The sequence below is a fragment of the Pteropus vampyrus genome, unplaced genomic scaffold, assembly GCF_000151845.1.
Source record: "Pteropus vampyrus isolate Shadow unplaced genomic scaffold, Pvam_2.0 Scaffold314, whole genome shotgun sequence".
Classification (NCBI taxonomy): Eukaryota; Metazoa; Chordata; class Mammalia; order Chiroptera; family Pteropodidae; genus Pteropus; species Pteropus vampyrus.
In genome coordinates, this window is record NW_011889095.1 from 926,149 (window position 1) to 943,263 (window position 17,115).

The window sequence follows — 17,115 nt, forward strand, 5'->3', positions numbered from 1 at the left end:
AGGATTAGTAAAAGAAATTTCTAACCATGAAGATTGGAAAGCAAGCTTGTGAAGGCCTATAGTATATATGTCTGGGAATGTGCTAGCAAATCATTGGAAAGAGGGCCTGTCGACATCGGGTTGTGTGACTTGGGGCGAGGTGATCATCTGGGCCTTAGCTTTCTTTTTTGATATTTGAGTGAAATAATTTCTAAGATCCCCTCCAGCAGCCAGCGATAAGTGAAATAAGGGTCTCACCTTTGATGGTTCATCCACAGTTGCTTCCTGTCTCACTTCGCCATTGTTTTGTTTTCTTGCTATTTTGTGCCTTGGGGTCTGGCCACTGGGGACTGCATCACCTGCACTGTCTCCCTGGCTGACTTCTGTTAGAGCGTGGCCAGTGGAGGGGTCGGCATGATACGGAAGGTAAAGAAGAGAGAGGTTGGGGTATCCCCACCTTCCTGTCTGGCATCTTATGTCTGGCCATGGTGTGACATCTGCTTGCTGGAAGGCCCCTCCTCCAAAGCATGGGCCACACTGAGCTACAGGAACTCTGCTCCCTCCTGTCACCTCATCAAGCCTAGGGAGGTAAAGCTTCCCATTATTTCCAGTTCCTAGGTGCTTCGGTAGCTCTTCTTGATTCCCTTACTCCTGCTCAGACCACTTTTAACAGTCTCTTGGTTAAAAGCTTTTCATCAAAACCAGCTGAATGAGACTCGCTTCCCTCCAAGAGGACTCTGACTGATACGCAGTCCATTTGGAAATATATCCAGAGAAGCAGATATGAAGAACTCCCATGGAAAAATCATTCATGGAGTTAATAGCCATCCCTGCAAAGAGTTCTTTTTGGGTTTGATCTGGATCAAACAGTTTAAGCCTCGCTCCCTCTTGTTCTCTCCAGCGGAGACAAAATACTGTGTTTCTGACATCCAGAAACAGCTCCTCAGACCTAATTACTCCTCACGCAGAGTTGATGAGAAGGCATCTCTCTCCCTGGTGGCCCCGCTTTCTCCTTTGTAATCAGAAAAGTTTTCTTTCTCTTTTGCTGGAACGACAGTGACACATTCTCCCAATAAACCCAGGAAGTTCACGGTATCTATTTATCCCAGCAGACGAGAGCCTCTAATCCGCCTTGTCGTGTCTGGCCAGAATGCAGGTTAATTGCACACCTTCCATCCATGGAGCTGAGCCATCACATTGAGCTGAGTGCACTAATAAAAGGATGATTTCTTACCGGTCCAAACTCCATTGGCTCACTCTCGTCCCGCCTCCCTGAGCCGGCGAACGAAATTAAGGTCGACGCTACGGTCATGTCCCATAGCTTCAGTTGGTGATCTTTTCAACAATTCTTGCTTTTCTGTACTCCCCTCTCAACTACTTGTAAGTTACTTTCATTCTCCAAGTTGTTGCAAAGATAGATTGTGACAATAGTTGGTGGGTGGCTGTCAGAATTGATGGTGGTTTGTGTGGGAAACGTATAGCTAGTTTGAGAGCTGTGGTTAGGATTCCAGATAGAGTCAATTTTTAAAAAGTTTCTTTCTTACAGGGAAAGGTCAAACTGAGTGTTTTAATTATGACGCCGTTATAATATATCTCATGCTTGGCTGGCCTGGGTCTGAAGAGTTGGAAAACCATGCCGTAGACATAGCTCTCAAAAGGGCACGAAAATAATGTGATCTTCTGGGTGATGAGTCAGAATCTTGCAGAGAAGGCAATGAGGCTGGGTGGAAAGGATGGAGCGGTAGGTGACCCGGGTTCTACCCTGGACGAAATCATTAACCTCTTCGTGGCCAGCATCCTCACCTGTGAAAATGATGTACAATTGGAGGCTCTTTTCAGTTCTGCTATTGTTAATCACCCACGAGGTATGCGCTGGAGTCACTATCAGCCCTATGTTATGGAGAAGAAGCTGAGACTCAGAGATTGAGAACATTGCCCAGGGCCACACAGCCAGGAAGGGGCAGAGCCTGCACAGTTCCAACCTACACGAAGTGGCTTCAAACCTTGGTTTCCTGACCAGGAGAGCTTCTACGTGCCTTGCAGGCAACTGGGAAAAAAAAAAAAATGAACTTTTGTACCATTTTCTAGATGAGGACGGTTTTTCAGAAATCTTCAAGGATTTACTCAAGGCCATACAGCTAGTAAATGGTAGAGCTGGAACATGAACCCATGACTGACGGACATTCAAGTTCTTAGCCATTTTGCTAGATTTGTACTTAAGATTATAACTATCGCTGTCTCAAAGACATACAAAAGAGGTGGGCAGAAGAGAATTCAGATTTATACCCAGTAAGCTACCTAGTTCAGAGTCATCGGTAGCAGAGTTCAGTGGTCTTAAATTACGAAACATATCTGGCTAACCAAGGGACAGGGAGGACTCAGATCTCATTCTGGCACCAGCACAAAGCATAAGCAAGATGCTCATTTAAAAAATTTCAATCAGAGTTCTGCAATGGCTTGACCGTATATGCAAACGCCAAACACAAAGTGTGCACCATCTTAGAATTTATTATCATACAAACAAGTTTAAACACAATATATTATCTGGTTAAGAAAATATGAACATTTACTCTTTTTCTATGGTAACGTTCTATTCCATCTTTGATCTGGAATAGCCAACGTTAGAGTCTTTTATTCGCTTCCCACGGGCGCCCCCCATGTTGGACCAGTAGGTACCAACTGTGCAAAACAATCTTTTCCAGTTGCAGAGGGTTTGCAAAATGGAAGGTCAGGCCCTTTTGCGGTCTGTCTTTTATGGTCTGTCACCCTCCTCATTTCCTTCCCCTTGAGACATGTTAGTCCTTGCATTGTTCAGTGGAAAGACACAGCATGTACATGCGTAGTGTCACTGAATGTCCAGGGAAGGACACAGATCACACCATGAGAGATGCTAGTTAACAGTCTTTGAAGGAGGAAGCATCACCAAAACCCGATATAAGGCAATTACTTAAGTGCCATCAACAGCAGCTGTTTACATGACAGGCTTTAAAATTCAAGGCTTTATTTCCAAAACTGTCTCGAAAGAAAAGACTTAAATTAAAAAAAAAAAAAAAAACCCACAAAACACCTTTTAATTATTGTCCACAATTATTACTATAAATAATAATAAATGAAAAGTTTGTAGATTATCTGAGAAAATTGTTAGGAGATATCTATCGACCTAACCCAATGAGCATTCACGTGTGTATTTTATCCAGAACACAGAAACTCATTAGAGTGCCTTCAAGAATCGGACCTCTTTTACATATTATTTTATCAAAATGTAAAATATAGTCAGAAGGAAAAGAGACCACGATACTACTTGGTATAGTCTCTATTGCAAAGAGGAGTAACATTCCAGATGCACAGCAGTTTTTACTTTTTAAACATCAACAATTAACTTTTACATATAATGAAAACTGTGGAGCAGAGAGCGTGGAGATCTACATACACCTTTTCCGCCTTACATACATTCTGAAAAAAAATTGCTTGACCTTTATAGATATTGCTCTGTGATTCATTCACGTATAGCTCAAAGTAGCATTTTTCAGAGCTATGCATTTAAAAAATAAATGTGTGTATATATATATATATATATTCAGTGTAGGTAGCCTTTGGTCAATGTTCATTCATAAGGGAGTGTGGTGGAGTCACATTGCACACACATGAAATGAACACGCATTTGACCACACGCACCTGGCAGAAAAGAAATAGAGAGAGATGCGATTTATAGGATCTGGGGAGTCTGCCCACCTTTCCACTCGGTGCACATGTGCTCTGGGGAGACTGCGTCACTGGTGACGTTGGAGACACGAGTCTGTTTGCCCCTCAAACGACTTCCACGAACCTTCTCTCGTGGGAGCACCTTGCTGCACCGGCGTGAACCTAATGTTCTCAGATACGTCAGTCATACAATATGGCCCCTAAACACAAGCCAACTCTGTCTTGTCCTCAGCCAAAAAAAAAGAATCAGCCACCTCTTCATTGCTGGAGAAAAAGACTTAGCTGTACTCAGCTGCGTTAGGTTTTCTAAGGGCTAGAATAGGATCCCAACTGGGCTCATTCCTGAGGACTTTGCAGAGGCAGCTGAGCCTGGCAGATTGTTGTAATTTGCACTGACTCTGGAATCTAATCTTTGGGGAAGATGAGACTCTATTACAGCCGTTTAAAGGGAGTAGGAATTGAAATCAGCACGAACATGACCTACGATTATACTGAGTTAGCACTGAGGGAATCGGCTGAAGTTTAGGGCTTGTGTTACTGTACGCCTTTACCGCCAAGTTCCCCTTAAAAAGGATGAGACAGGCCTCCTCATTTAGAAGCACGGATGCAGTAAACATCTAGCCCGAGGTACCAAAAATGTTATGCAGTTCCCAAACTGGAAAATTTCTTTCTGAATGGGGACAGTTTCAAATACTGGGAATTTGGAGAGAAAAAAAGGCTCAGAGGAAATCCAACGTGATTTCTCTTTCAAAACACATCAGTGGATACATAGGAGCCTAAGAGAAGTGTGCGTGTGTGCGTTTGCGTGCATGCACACACACACACACACACACACACACACACACACACACACACACAAGTGGTAATTCCCAAGGAAGCCCCTATTAATTACCCCCTTGAACTGTTCTTGCCTTGGACAGGCAAGGAGAAAATAAATAAATAAACTCATATTTTATCATTCTGCAAAGGATCTGGGTTACATAGCTTCGCGGAAAACTGGCACCACCCCTCAGGGCCACCCCTTGTCTGCATCCAAGGGCAGACAAGCAGACAACACGGGCACCTTTCCATGTCAATTGCGTCTGTATTTGTGGCCGGATGGCAGAGCCAGCTGGACTGTGGGCAGAGCCGAGAGTGCCTCTCTCCACACCTGGAGAGCTACGGTTCCTGACCCTCGAAAATTAAATCCAGTTCGGAAGTCACTTCGAAGAAAGCAATTTGGTGAGGGCTTCGGCAAGCGAGGAGGCGGGGCTGGCATCTCTGTGTAACGAGCTTCTCCGGGAAGCCTGAGTGGCGGGAACCGCGACGAGAAGCTGTTTTGAATAAAAGGACTGTACACGGCGGACACAGGGATGGATTGGAACGATGGCAAGAGTGGGCTTATTTTTTTTTGTTTTTCTGGGCTCAAGAAATCCTCCTCCCCGCTCCCATGCACCAGGCAGGGTCTTCGTTTTGGAGGAGCTAGCTAAAAATCTGTACATCGTGGCGAATAGAAAGACTGCCTCTTGGACCCCAGGTCTGAGGGTCAGAGTTCTGTGGGTTGGGAGCCTTTCCAAAGAAGCTCTAGCCAGAGTCTGGATGGGACTCAATACGCCCCTGCCCTCACAGTTCATTGTACAGCAAGGGGTGCCAAGGCCACTTCAAGACCACGACCCTCTCTAGGACTAAGGGCACCTTGGGAAAATCCCGAATCGGTCAGCGCTGTTCGTTGCTGGGAAAAGCACACAGAAGCGATGGATGACCCAGCTCTTGGAAGAAGAGTGTGGGCTCAGCTAAGGCGCTACTGTGGCTCGATGTGTCACACGAATGAGCAGTTCCCGGTGACTGAGGACAGTGCCAAAGCTAAGTCCCAGACTATTTCTCGACTGTGTGTCCTTACTGGCCACAGGATGATGACATAACCTCCAAGGGCGTCTTCACACGGGTAGGAAATTTAGCTGTCCACATGACTTTGTGAAACTAAATGCACAAATGGAAACAAGGCTCATGGTCTTATTTCTTCTCTTCCATCTTTTCTCCTTTTCCGGTCTGAGAGGTGCCGAGTCTGTGAAGACAGGAAGTCAGGGTAGCACTCTTAAGGAGAGCCGTTCAGCTGTCGCTTGGGCCACCTTTCCCCCTGGAAGTGGATTAGACAGAGGCACCAGGTGCCAAACCCATGGGGTCACGGTGATACTTTTATAGGTTTTCCGTTTCTGTCGTACTGGTACACCAGCATCTTGATACAGTGTGAGTTGGCCGGCGAGATCCAGGGGCTACTCGTTATGGAAAAGTTATGGTTGGTGTAGAACTGTGCGGGTTGCTTCTGGCACTTGAAGAAGGCGGTGAGCGTGGCGGCCGCCATGGTGCGGAAGCGCTTGCTGATGAAGCAGTAGAGGAAGAAGTTGATGGCTGTGTTCAGAAGGGCCAGCATGTTGGCGACATCCGACACGATGTGCACCAGCCAGCGGTTCTCGATGGGCGCCCCGTACAGGTGGTAGAGAATCATGATGATGCGGGGGGCCCAGAGCGTGGCGAAGATGGAGGTGATGGTGAACAGGATGGCGGTGGTTTTCCCCGTGGAGTAGCCTCGGAGGCGAAAGTTGCTCTTTCTCCGGAGCTTGTACACGATGATCGAGTTCAAGATGAAGAAGATGGAGCAGGGCACCAGGTACACGGTGAAGCAGTGGACCCAGATGAGCACGTGGTGCAGGGAGGTGCTGACGTAGTCTTCAGTCCAGATGTTGGGCCACCAGTAGTAAGGGATGCTGGTCAGGAAGCAGGTGAGGTAAACGCTGACGATGACTTTCCGCGTGCGGGCCGGGTAGGACACCGTGTGGTACTTGAGCGGGTGGCAGACGGCGATATACCGGTCGATGGTTAAGGGCACGGTGATCCAGATGGAGGTGTGGATGGAGGAGAATTCTAGCACCTCGATGACCTTGTCGGGCACCTGAGGCATCTGCATGTTCAGGATGAAGTCTTCCAGCAGGAAGTCCACGAACACGATGAAAAAGAGGACCAAGATGTCGGCGGCGGCGAGGGCCAAGAGATAGTTGTAGGAGGACTTCTGCCTCCTCGCCACCAGCTGGGAGAGGACGATCACCGTCAGGATGTTCGCTGTGGAGGGAAGAGAATCTGCTTTATCTCTCGAGGAAGGTGACTTTATTGGCGGCTGCGGGGGCCCCAGGCATATGTGTATTGGGCCCTCCCGTGGGAGTCCAAGGGACTGAACCGAGGGCTTCCGAGGGACGATCTGCATGACACGTCACCCCTCATACAAACACCTGGATACTATTTCGTCACAGTTTTATGCGCTTACTGCAGTTTATTTGTTCCTCACGCAGTCGTGACAGCTGGTGCCACCCCCGTCCTCACGTTAACGGGGCTCAGAGAGCATAGGGAGCTCGCTTAGAGCCACGCAGTCAGGTGACGGGGCCCAGACCTAGATTTCCTAGTCCTCGATCCCACGCTCACTCCTTTGTCCGACCGCATGCAGAACATGGGGCTGGGACGGCTTCGCGTGCCTCGCGTTTGTGTAGGACGCCGGACTGTATGACCTCGTAAAAACCTTTTTAGGAATTGGATTTTAGGTCCTTTCCTTTCTAAGCGGACTTAAAATCGAAGGAGCGGAGAAGGTCATGACCTTCAGATTAATTGAAAAATAAATTGTGCTTATTTTTAGAGTAAGTAATCTACGTACATGGTACATAATTAAAAAGAATAGCAGGGAAAAGCAGAATTTCCCTTCACCCTTGATCTCCAGACACCCACATACCCCTCTATCGGGGCAATCACAGTTAATAAGTAATCTGTTTATATATGTTCATATAATATGCATATAGAGAGTTTTTGCATGAATAGTAGAGATACACTATTTTTCTTGGGGTCAGATTTGTTTTGAAAATGCACACACATAATTTCTGATCAGTTTTAAAAACAAACGTCTCTTTGAACAAGACGCACCTAGAAAGTCATTAGGGACGCACTCTAGAATGATATTCCAATGGAAAATGTCTCGAAGTCATTCTACACATTCATTCTCGTCAACTCTCACAGTCGGCCCTGAAACTCGAACACCGTTCATCCTATTTTGCAAACGAGAATCTCGGAGAACTCATGCCCCTTGTCTGCGTCCAGTGGCAGATCTGGCAACTGGACCTGGCTTTCTCCTTCTCTCTTTAAAATACTATGCCATAGTTCACATGTAAAAAACATCTCGTGACGTACACGCCCCGATGTACGCAAATTAAACAGATTTTAACATTTTGCCATCTTTGCTTCAGTTCCTTAAAAAAAAAAAGCGACGCTATAGAGACAGTCGAAGTCCCCTTCGAAATCGCTCCAGCCCCATCCTTCCCCTCTGTCCTTTGCTCCGCAGAGGCACCCCCAGAGCTGCAGTCGTCGGGGCCGAGTTTGTAAACTCTAACACGCTGCTTTCTGCACTCGACATTATATTTTCGAGACCCGGGTTTGGATTTTTAGGTAATTTGCCTCAAGCCATATACCGAGTGGGGGGAGGCAGAAAGTGACCGTAGTCCGTCTGACTTTAAGGCATGTGAAGTTCTGCTTTGCTGATTTTTGGTCCTCGCAAAGGGTTCTCAGCTGGAGGAAAGGGATTCCTGTTCCCTAGGCTGCCCTGACTTAGAAAATCGCCATCATTTCTCAGAGCCTCTTTTTTCCCTAGCCATTAAGCAATGCTTACGTTCGCTCCCACCCCCACCCCCACCCCGGCTCTGGGGAAGGAGGAATGAATAGTGCTGGGGTCTCCCTAGGAAAAAAAAAAGGCTATAAATATTCTGCAGAGAGTGAGCTCACCGCTGTCTCTCACTCCCCAGTTGAACCCTGCTTTGAAGTGTGGTACTAAAAATTCTCCATATCCAAACTCTTTAAAAATATTTCTGCCCCATCTAATTAATGGTTTACGTCAGGCAAGTCATCAGCTGCTAGGGAAATTGCTAGGTATTCATATTTGACATTTCCTTAAGTTTCTAGTAATTGCCTCCCTGGAGAAACTAACCCGCAGACACTGAGTTTCCCATTCCTTTTGTAGAGGTAGATGCCCCCAGGGCACCATCGAGACCACTTAGGAGATCCTCCGGATGAGAGAGACCCATGGGCCACAGAGGCCCACGGGGAAAGGAAGGTTACTTGCTTATCGATTTTCTGAAAAAGAAATGAGAAGGGTTTTTTCGACTCTTAAAGACTTGACATTTGCCGTAATTCTGGGACCACATCAAAAAATCTGTTCATTTCCACAGTGGCATGTTTTTCTCCAAAGAGAGGGAGCGTTGTTGACAGAATCCGTGTGTATTTATAATGGGAGACTAAGCGGAGAAACCCAAGTCACTATTGCCTGAAATTCCATGGCTTGGCTTTTCTCTCAGACTGACTAACCCAAGACTCTGTTGTGGAAACTCAGCCGATCCAACCAAGCGAGCCCCGGTGAACTTCACGACCAGAACGTTGGTGCTTCTAGAAAGCACATCCTGTCCTTCAGTGGTATCACTGGACAGATTTAAGCTCTCGGGTCACATAAAGCTCATGTTTTGTGATCGCAAAGCTTTCTCGGTTATATTCTTGGGGGGATTCATTTCCTGTACTTTTTGCAACTTACTGTGCTGAGATGTGAGAGGATTTGGGGTGCGGCTGAGGCAATGACACAGGGAGGCTGTCGGACTCCACCACAGAACGGTCTCCTGGTGCAGAGGGAAAGGGTCAAGGGCTTCCAGAGGCATTTTCTGTGTCCATGAGGACTCAGAGGTGTCTGCGGGTTCCTTGGGAGGGGCAGCCGGAACAGAGCACCGTCAGGGAGTTCCGAGTTTGTACCTCTTCCTTCCTTTCCTTTTTTTTGTCTTTAAAATTATTATTTTTTAATTACAAAAGTAAAACACTTAGAAAAAATTAAACATTATAACACTGTGTAATATTACTAGCTGACTTCACTAGGAACAGGGCATTTCTAAGCATCTTACACACAATATCTCACTTAATCTTCACGACCACCCCATGAGATTTGTACTATTAGTGAAGAGCATTGAAGCTCAGAGAGGTTAAGTAACTTGCCTGAGGCTACACAGCAAGCGAGTGGTAAGCCGGTGCGATAAACCAGGCTTTCTGTGCCCCGAGTTTGTACATTTAGCTCCTACTTAGAAATTAGGAAGTGAAAGCCTGCCCACATCCCGTCTTCCAGAGACGATGCTGTATTTAGCCTCATCGATGGCCGTGAAGTGAGCAGCGTCCTGGTATTTATGCCTTTGTATAGTCTATCCCTTTGGGCTGGAAAGGGTCCTTTGACTTAATTTTGACCAACAGACTATGGCAGGCGTGGCCCCGCATGCCCAGGTCATATGTGGCCCTTCTGAATACTTGCCGTTGAAGGGCGCCCTTTGGAACCCAGCCGTGAGAAACCCAAGCCCACGGAGAATTCATGTGCATGGGCTTTGGGTGAAAGCTCCAGGGGAACTCATGGCTGACATCCAACAACCACGCGAGCCGTCTTGAGCCAGCTCAGTGGAACCCCCAAGTGACTGCAGTCTCAGCTGTGCCTGGCAAGAGCCACCCAGCTGAGCCCAGCCAGCCCAAGTGCCATGATAATCATTGGTCGTTATTTTAAGCCTCTAAGTTTTAAGGTGGGTTGCTGTGCTGCAGCAGGTAACCAGAACAGAGATGTATTAACCACTTGGTGTTGGTTATCTCCGGGATATGTATATGCCTATAATGATAAGCATAATTAATAATAATGATGGTCACAAAACGAGATCAGACAATAATATTATTGTGCAAGTTGATTTTTTTTTCCCGTTAGAAATAAATCATGCATTTTTTTCTATGTCAATAATATTCACGAACTAGTCACCCATGGCTAGATATTACTTATTTCATTTTTTGGCCACTAAAGAGCTTTGTTAAGCATCTTTGTACATTTCCATAGAATAAATTCCCCAAAATAGGAATCCTGGTTCAAAGGGAGCTATGAGCTCCCCTGGGGCTTTCACCAGAGACCCTCCCCTCCCCTCCCCTCCTCTCCCCTCCCCTCCTCTCCCTCCCCCTTCTACTCTTCCTCCCTCCCTCCCTTCTTAAAGGTAGCTAAGAAAAAGAGCTCTGGTTGGAGCAACAAAAGAGTAGACACCAAGAAGGAGTCTTCGATTGCAATGGCAGGCACGTGAACAGGAGCAGCACTGAAACGCATTTGCTCAGCGCATGCCAGTCTTCAGAAAAGGACAGAGAATTGCTTATCGGGGCTGGATAAATTCCTGGGATAATCGTCTGCAAATCCTCTTCCTCTGCATCCTGAATTATGTTCTTGTGAATGCCCCCCCCAAAGAGCCATTCACCCCTCTCAGCCGTCCTCCCTCCTCTGTGACTTAAATGCGCCCCTCCTCCTTCCGCTGGCCTGTCTTCTGCACTGGAAGAGTTGGCCGCAGGCACACAGGGACCCCTGACACTGGAACCTCGTGTCCCGCAGGCACACAGGGACCCCTGACACTGGAACCTCGTGTCCCGCAGGCACACAGGGACCCCTGACACTGGAACCTCGTGTCCCGCAGGCACACAGGGACCCCTGACACTGGAACCTCGTGTCCCGCAGGCACACAGGGACCCCTGACACTGGAACCTCGTGTCCCGCAGGCACACAGGGACCCCTGACACTGGAACCTCGTGTCCCGCAGGCACACAGGGACCCCTGACACTGGAACCTCGTGTCCCGCAGGCACACAGGGATCCCGGAGTGCTTCCGGGGCTGCTCTTGGAGCCATTCCCAGGACGTGCCCTGGGGACAGAGTTTTAGAAAAAGCAACAACTAAGCCTCCCAGGTGAGAAGCCAGCACTGGCCTTGTTTAGATCAGCTGGGGAGTGGAGACTGAATTTCATGATGGGACATCACCTCCTGGAGATTGTCACTCCTCCACTCTTAAAGCAGAAGGAAGGGGAAATGCAAGGCGATGCTGGGGAGGCTTGGTGTCCGTCTTTTTGGCCTCTGTGGGTGGAGCTGGGAGGTCTTCAGGAGGTTCTGCCCTGGGGCTCCCAGGAGAGGAGCCTCCCAAGGGCAGCTGTCCCCTGCTGTGGTTACAGCCTCAGTTGTTGCCAGCTGGCCAGTGGCCATCCATGTTTCCCATGGTTCTACTAGCCCCAAGGCAGACGCTTGGAGTGTGGACTGTCTTTCCCACAACTGGTTAGTAGGGACACAAAGCCATGGGCCAGTGAAGAGGCGGTCAGGCAGTGGGACCCTACCCTTCTGGAAAGTCCATCCGTGAGCGATGGCTCCCATGTTCCCGGAAGGGTCCTTGTGCTCCTTGCAGGCTGAACCTCACCCCCAAATTATCCAGGTCCTTAAGAACCTATCCTAGTTGGAAGAGGCTGTGAAGGAAAGTGGTTTCTCTCTCTGAGCCTCAGTTCCTACATCTGTGAAATGGGCATCGTGAGGAACACCCTCATGGGTTGTTACTGTATGAAACAGTGTGTAAGAGGCTGAGCTTAGCGAGCGCTCGGTGACTGTCGGCTATGGCGACTTTTCACACCGGGCCAGTTCAGCAGACAGTTGTCGAGCTAGAGGCCAGGCCTTGTGCCGGAAGCACAGGTGCGTAGGAGACAGTCTGAGCTCTCAAAGAATCCAGAGAAGATTCCAGTTTCCATTCACAGGTCGTTCCAGGCACTAACAGTCCTGCCACCTGATCCGGACCCTCTCTGTTGCCTCTGACCTAGTCCTTCTGGCCACAGCTGTGTCCTTCCTCCTGCTCTCACTTTGTCCCTCTGCTCACTGGAGGAGATCGTCGGCCATCATCCATGGAACTCTACCCTTAAGAGCCGTTACTCCACCATGGCTCCGTTGTCTCTTGCATTTTCTGCAACAGCCTTTGCTTTTTTAAAGCCGTAGTTCTTATTTTGACAACTGATTTACTTTGGAGCTTTACTATCACGTTCCTCTCTGTTAGTTTTCTCGGGGAGACCCCTGTTGACCGATAGACTACGGCAGGGGTGACTCCGCATGCCCAGGTCATAAGTGCTCCACATTTAGCACTTGCGTGGATGCTTTTCAGAGCTAGGGTGAGTGCTTCTCCGATCTCTGAATCTCCCTTCCTTGTGGGTCCCCTGCCGAGAAGGAGCACACGGCCTGGGGCAGGATGGCAGAAGATGCCACGTTGAGTTCCACGGCTGTGCCTGGGCTTCGCAGTGCCGCGTCTGCCAGGGTGGGGCGCATGTGTGGCCATGTCTGCCGGGGTGGGGCGCACATGTAGCGATGTCTGCCGGGGTGGGGCGCACGTGTGCGCTTGTCCCAAGGGTCCTGGGCCTCCCTGGCTTTCCCCCGAAATTAACAAAGCGGTGTGGACCAGGACTAGTAGGCCTCGGCTGCCTCTTGCAGATGAGTCGTCGGCAGGACCTAGGAGAGCTGCCATCCCGGGCAGTCTGACTCGGGGCGGTGGGGACAGTGAGTCAGTGTCCCGGCTGCTGTGGGGCGGGAGCCAGCCTTGCCACTCAGTTGGTCTACTCTCGACCGCAGAATTGGTTCTGGCTTTTGGACCAGGGTGGCATCTTCGGGCAACCATGACAACTGCCAGGTCTCAAGTGGGAACCCACATTCAAATGGGCCGACAGACTCAGCGGTTTCCAAAGCATACTCCGCGGTGCTGGAGTTCATTTTCTTAGGACTGCCACACGTCGAGCACCTGCTGTGTGCTGGGTGGTTCTGTATAGATGGGACGATTTTATGTCATTTGCTGATGAACATTTCTACCGTAAAAGTTACGTTTTTAATGATGTTTGGAGGAATGTCGTTCTTTCCATTGAGGGTAGCGATAAAAGCCTGCTTATAAAATAAGTTCAATTTATTTAAAAGGTAGGTGGATTTCCAGAAAACCATCAGGGGTTAGGAGTGTCAGTAGCGTGCCAGCCCTGGTCTCTGTTGTACAAATGAGGACATGTCCGGGGAGGGTCAGCCACCTGCCCACGGCGGGGCAGCTGGTAAGGTGAGGAAGCATTTCAGATCACTCGGTGGGGCCGTCAGGGGTGAGGGTGTCACAAGCGATGGGCCCAGCTGTGTTTCCTCAGCTCTGGGGTTTTGTCACAGAGACGGGTGGGCTTGAGGTGGCTCTCCAGCAAACACAGAGTGGAAGTTACCGGAAAGGACAGGCTTCTTAACACGAGAGGCCTGAACTTTGGAGTCTAGTGGAGCCGGGGCCCCTGGAGCTACACAGTCCCAGCTGTCTCAGTGCAGTGAGCCTCAGACCCCTCGTCAATATAATGGGGGTCGTGGAGGTGTCCGGTTCAGGGGGCTGCCGTGAGGATCAGAAGGACTCAGCCACGCAGAGCTCCTCGCTCAGAGCCTGGCACAGGGAGTGTGCGCAGTGAGCGGGCACGGGCATTAGGTGTGAGTGTGGCGCGCAGCCCTGCCCAGGTGACAGACTGCACCAGGCAGAGGCCTGAGGCGGAGGCAGGAGCCCCGGCAGATTTGGGCTTCGCTCTCCAGGAAGGGAGAATGGTCTCTAGAGAAGACTCTGTCAGTGAGAATGCCCTTCGACCTCCCGGTTTCGTTGACACTGGGTTCTGACGCAGACCCTGTGTATCCATGGACAGCCACTTCCCTTCCCAGCGCCTCGGTCCCCAGATCTGCAACATGGGCCAGTTACCAGCAAAGCCATAAAGGTCATAATGGTAGTATCATAGGTCATACCCAGGAAAGGCGCCTGGGGAGTTTACCAGGCTGACAGGGCAAGGGGCTTCTCCAGGAGGAGTGAGCAGCGTGTGGAGAGGCACAGAAGCCCGAAAGAGGGTCCCCCGCGTTCCCTCCGGTCAGCAAACAGGTATCGCGTGCTTGCTCCATCAGGCCCCACGCTCACGTCTTCATACGCACGAAGTATGTTTCGTATCTAGAATGTTACGTATTACCTGCTATTCCATCTAATCGTAAGTTCCCAGTGTCAAATCCTTACTATTAAAGTAGGTAACTGTTTTTGTTCCCTTAGTGATGAGACAGGCTGAGGCTCAGAAGGGTTAAGACATGGCTGAGGTTGGACGCAGAGGCGCCAAATGCCTCCTCCAGCTCTCCCACCCGTCATACCTGTTACACGAGCACTGAGCTCGTTTCATAATAACTAGCGCCTTTATTAATAATGGTTGGCTTTATTAGGCCCTTACTCTATGGGGATCACTTGTGTGAGGTTTTACTCTCATTAAATCTAATCCTCACGGGACAGTAGGAGACGGATACTGTTAACAGCCCCATCGTAGAGACAGGAGCACTGAGGCTCAGCGGGCAAGAGACTGGCCTGGTCAGACGTCAGGTGGGAGCTGGACCTGGGACCCAGGAGCCCATTCGATGCACCTGCTTGTCCAGCTGCTTCCGTAATTAGCTGGGGACTGACCATTAAGTGGACGCGGACCAGGTCATTCGCTCTCTCTTTTCTCTCTCTCTCCTTCCCCCCACTCCTTCCCTCCCTCTTTCTTTAAACAGTACATCAGCTGGCAGGTACGTGGCATGAGGGAAGTTGGGGAAAGAGTTCCCTTCAGAGGGCTCGTAGGGCCTCTGAGGACACCCGCCAGCCCCAGCGCCTGGGGCTAAGTGGGGGATGAGTTCTCTACGCGGAGGATCTCATCGCTTTCTCGAAGTCCAGGGCATGTGACTGACACCCTCTCCACTGAGCTCCTCCCCGTGTCACAGGATGCTCCCCGCTGGCCAGTTCTCCCTGGGCGTCTTCCCAGGTGCTCGGCATCTGCCCGCACTGCCCACCCCCTCTCTTCCAGCTGGTGGCTGCTTTGTGCACAGGATGCTCATTTGTTTCTGCCATTCTGTAGACCCAGGGTGATGGTCACTGGGTGCCAGGGGACCAACAGGAAGTCAAAGGCTTCCGGCTCTTCATCTGAGTTCACTGGGGTGTCAGAGGCTAATTGTGGCTCTGCTGGGGTTGTCGCTGTTTGATTAAACATCTTGAGCTAAGCACCATCCATCTGCCTCCCAACGGCTGCCGGGGGTAGGTATTTTTAGCTCTGGGCAAATAGCTTATCAATTGTGAATACAAAACAGCCAACACAAAGCCTTCATTTTCTGTTGCTTGTCTTCTTCCTTGCAGGCAAGGACAATTGGAAGAATTAAAGGAGGTTGGCGCTCACTTATTCATTCAACAAACGCTCACTGAGCTGTTCAGTATGCACTGGGCACCGGGCCAGACATGGGGATGCAGCACAAACACACAAGTGGATGGAGCCCACATGCAGCGTACAGTCCGTTCTGGCCCAGTGGAATTCTGCTCTGCGGCCTTGGGTGAGTCACACATTTTTCTGGGCCACCTTCTTTCCTTCAGAAAGCATACGCTACGTGCCAGTCACAGTGCCGCGGCTGGTGGTGAGGGGAGGCAGGTCTCTCCTCTCCAGGGAGAGAGGCAGAAAGGGAAAGAGGTTGCATGTCCAAGCGGCGAGTGTGACCAGGCATTTTCTTGGGCCCATGGAGAGAATGTGGCAATGCCTTCCAGCATCGGGCCTGGGAAGGCTGCACAGAGGCAGGCAGGGGGTGATGGGGATGGGCACGCTACAGTCCAGCAGCAGCGTGGGCGAAGGAGACCCACGCTGTCTTTCTATCCGTGAGGCGTCTCTTCCCAGAGAGAGCTGGTTGCCCTGTAGCTAAGACCACATGTAAACTACAGCCGTCGGCTGTTGACTTTGCACCTCTAGCTGCTTCTAGTATTACTCCTGCATCACGTGCCTCCAACTTAAGAAAAAGCAGTAACGCGATAGCAGGGAAAAAATAAAGCTACTATATACACCCGTTTCAGAGCACGTTATGGTTAATCTCCCAGCCCAGGGGCTCGTGGCTGTGGACGCCGCCAGAAGTGACCACCACCCTGGTGCTTCAGGAGGCACGTCAGGGCTCCCAGGGTCATCCCGGGAGGACAGGTGACAGAGAGGACAGATTCTGGGGCCAGGCTATGAGGATTCCAACCTGCCGCTGCTACTTTCTAGCCGTGCGACCGTGGGCCATTTATTCAACCTCCCCGTGCCTCAGTTTGCTCATCTACGAAGAGGGTGATGAGCTAATACTCACTGCAGGCTTCGGGGAGCATTAAAAGGTGCCCGGAACAGTGCCGGGTGCCACGCGCGCTATATAAATTTTACCATCATAACCGTTAGGCGGGTTAGAAGTCTTGAAGGGCAGGAAGTGTATCCGTGTTGCTTATTATCATCATTATTATTATTACTATGTTGCCAACCTCTTACACTGGCCTCTCCCCTGCAGTAGGTGCTTGATAAATACCTGTTGAACGAACGAGCGAATGAACGAATGAATGAATAATAACAAATACAGACGAACACAGCATCCAGACATGCTGAAGTGCCGGTTACAGTTTTGAGGACACCGAAAGTTACTAACGGTTTACTGCAGACAATGAGTCAGGGACTGTGGTCAAGGGTAATTGGAAATTAATTGGAAATTAATTTAGTGTTCAGTGTGTGAGAGAGATCTTT

At 49.7% G+C, this 17,115-nt stretch overlaps 1 protein-coding gene and 1 long non-coding RNA gene across 3 annotated transcripts in view; one reads left to right on the top strand and one right to left on the bottom strand.

Moving 5' to 3' along the window:
- The window catches only part of LOC111730445, a 260,033-nt gene that overhangs the window by 76,591 nt on the left and 166,327 nt on the right, over positions 1-17,115 (top strand). For both annotated transcript variants that reach the window (XR_002776695.1, XR_002776696.1), the window contains exon 4: positions 15,726-15,916. This is a non-coding gene — a long non-coding RNA (uncharacterized LOC111730445). The remainder of the gene's footprint in view (positions 1-15,725; positions 15,917-17,115) is intronic.
- GPR139 (G protein-coupled receptor 139) lies at positions 5,835-6,778 on the bottom strand. Its single transcript, XM_011377535.2, has one exon. The coding sequence runs from the start codon at positions 6,623-6,625 to the stop codon at positions 5,843-5,845; it is 783 nt and encodes a 260-aa protein (XP_011375837.2). The 5' UTR covers positions 6,626-6,778; the 3' UTR covers positions 5,835-5,842.

Bases quoted from the DNA above. Each gene is read 5' to 3' on its own strand.
- GPR139 (XM_011377535.2), bottom strand. From the start codon at position 6,625: ATGCAGATGCCTCAGGTGCCCGACAAGGTCATCGAGGTGCTAGAATTC.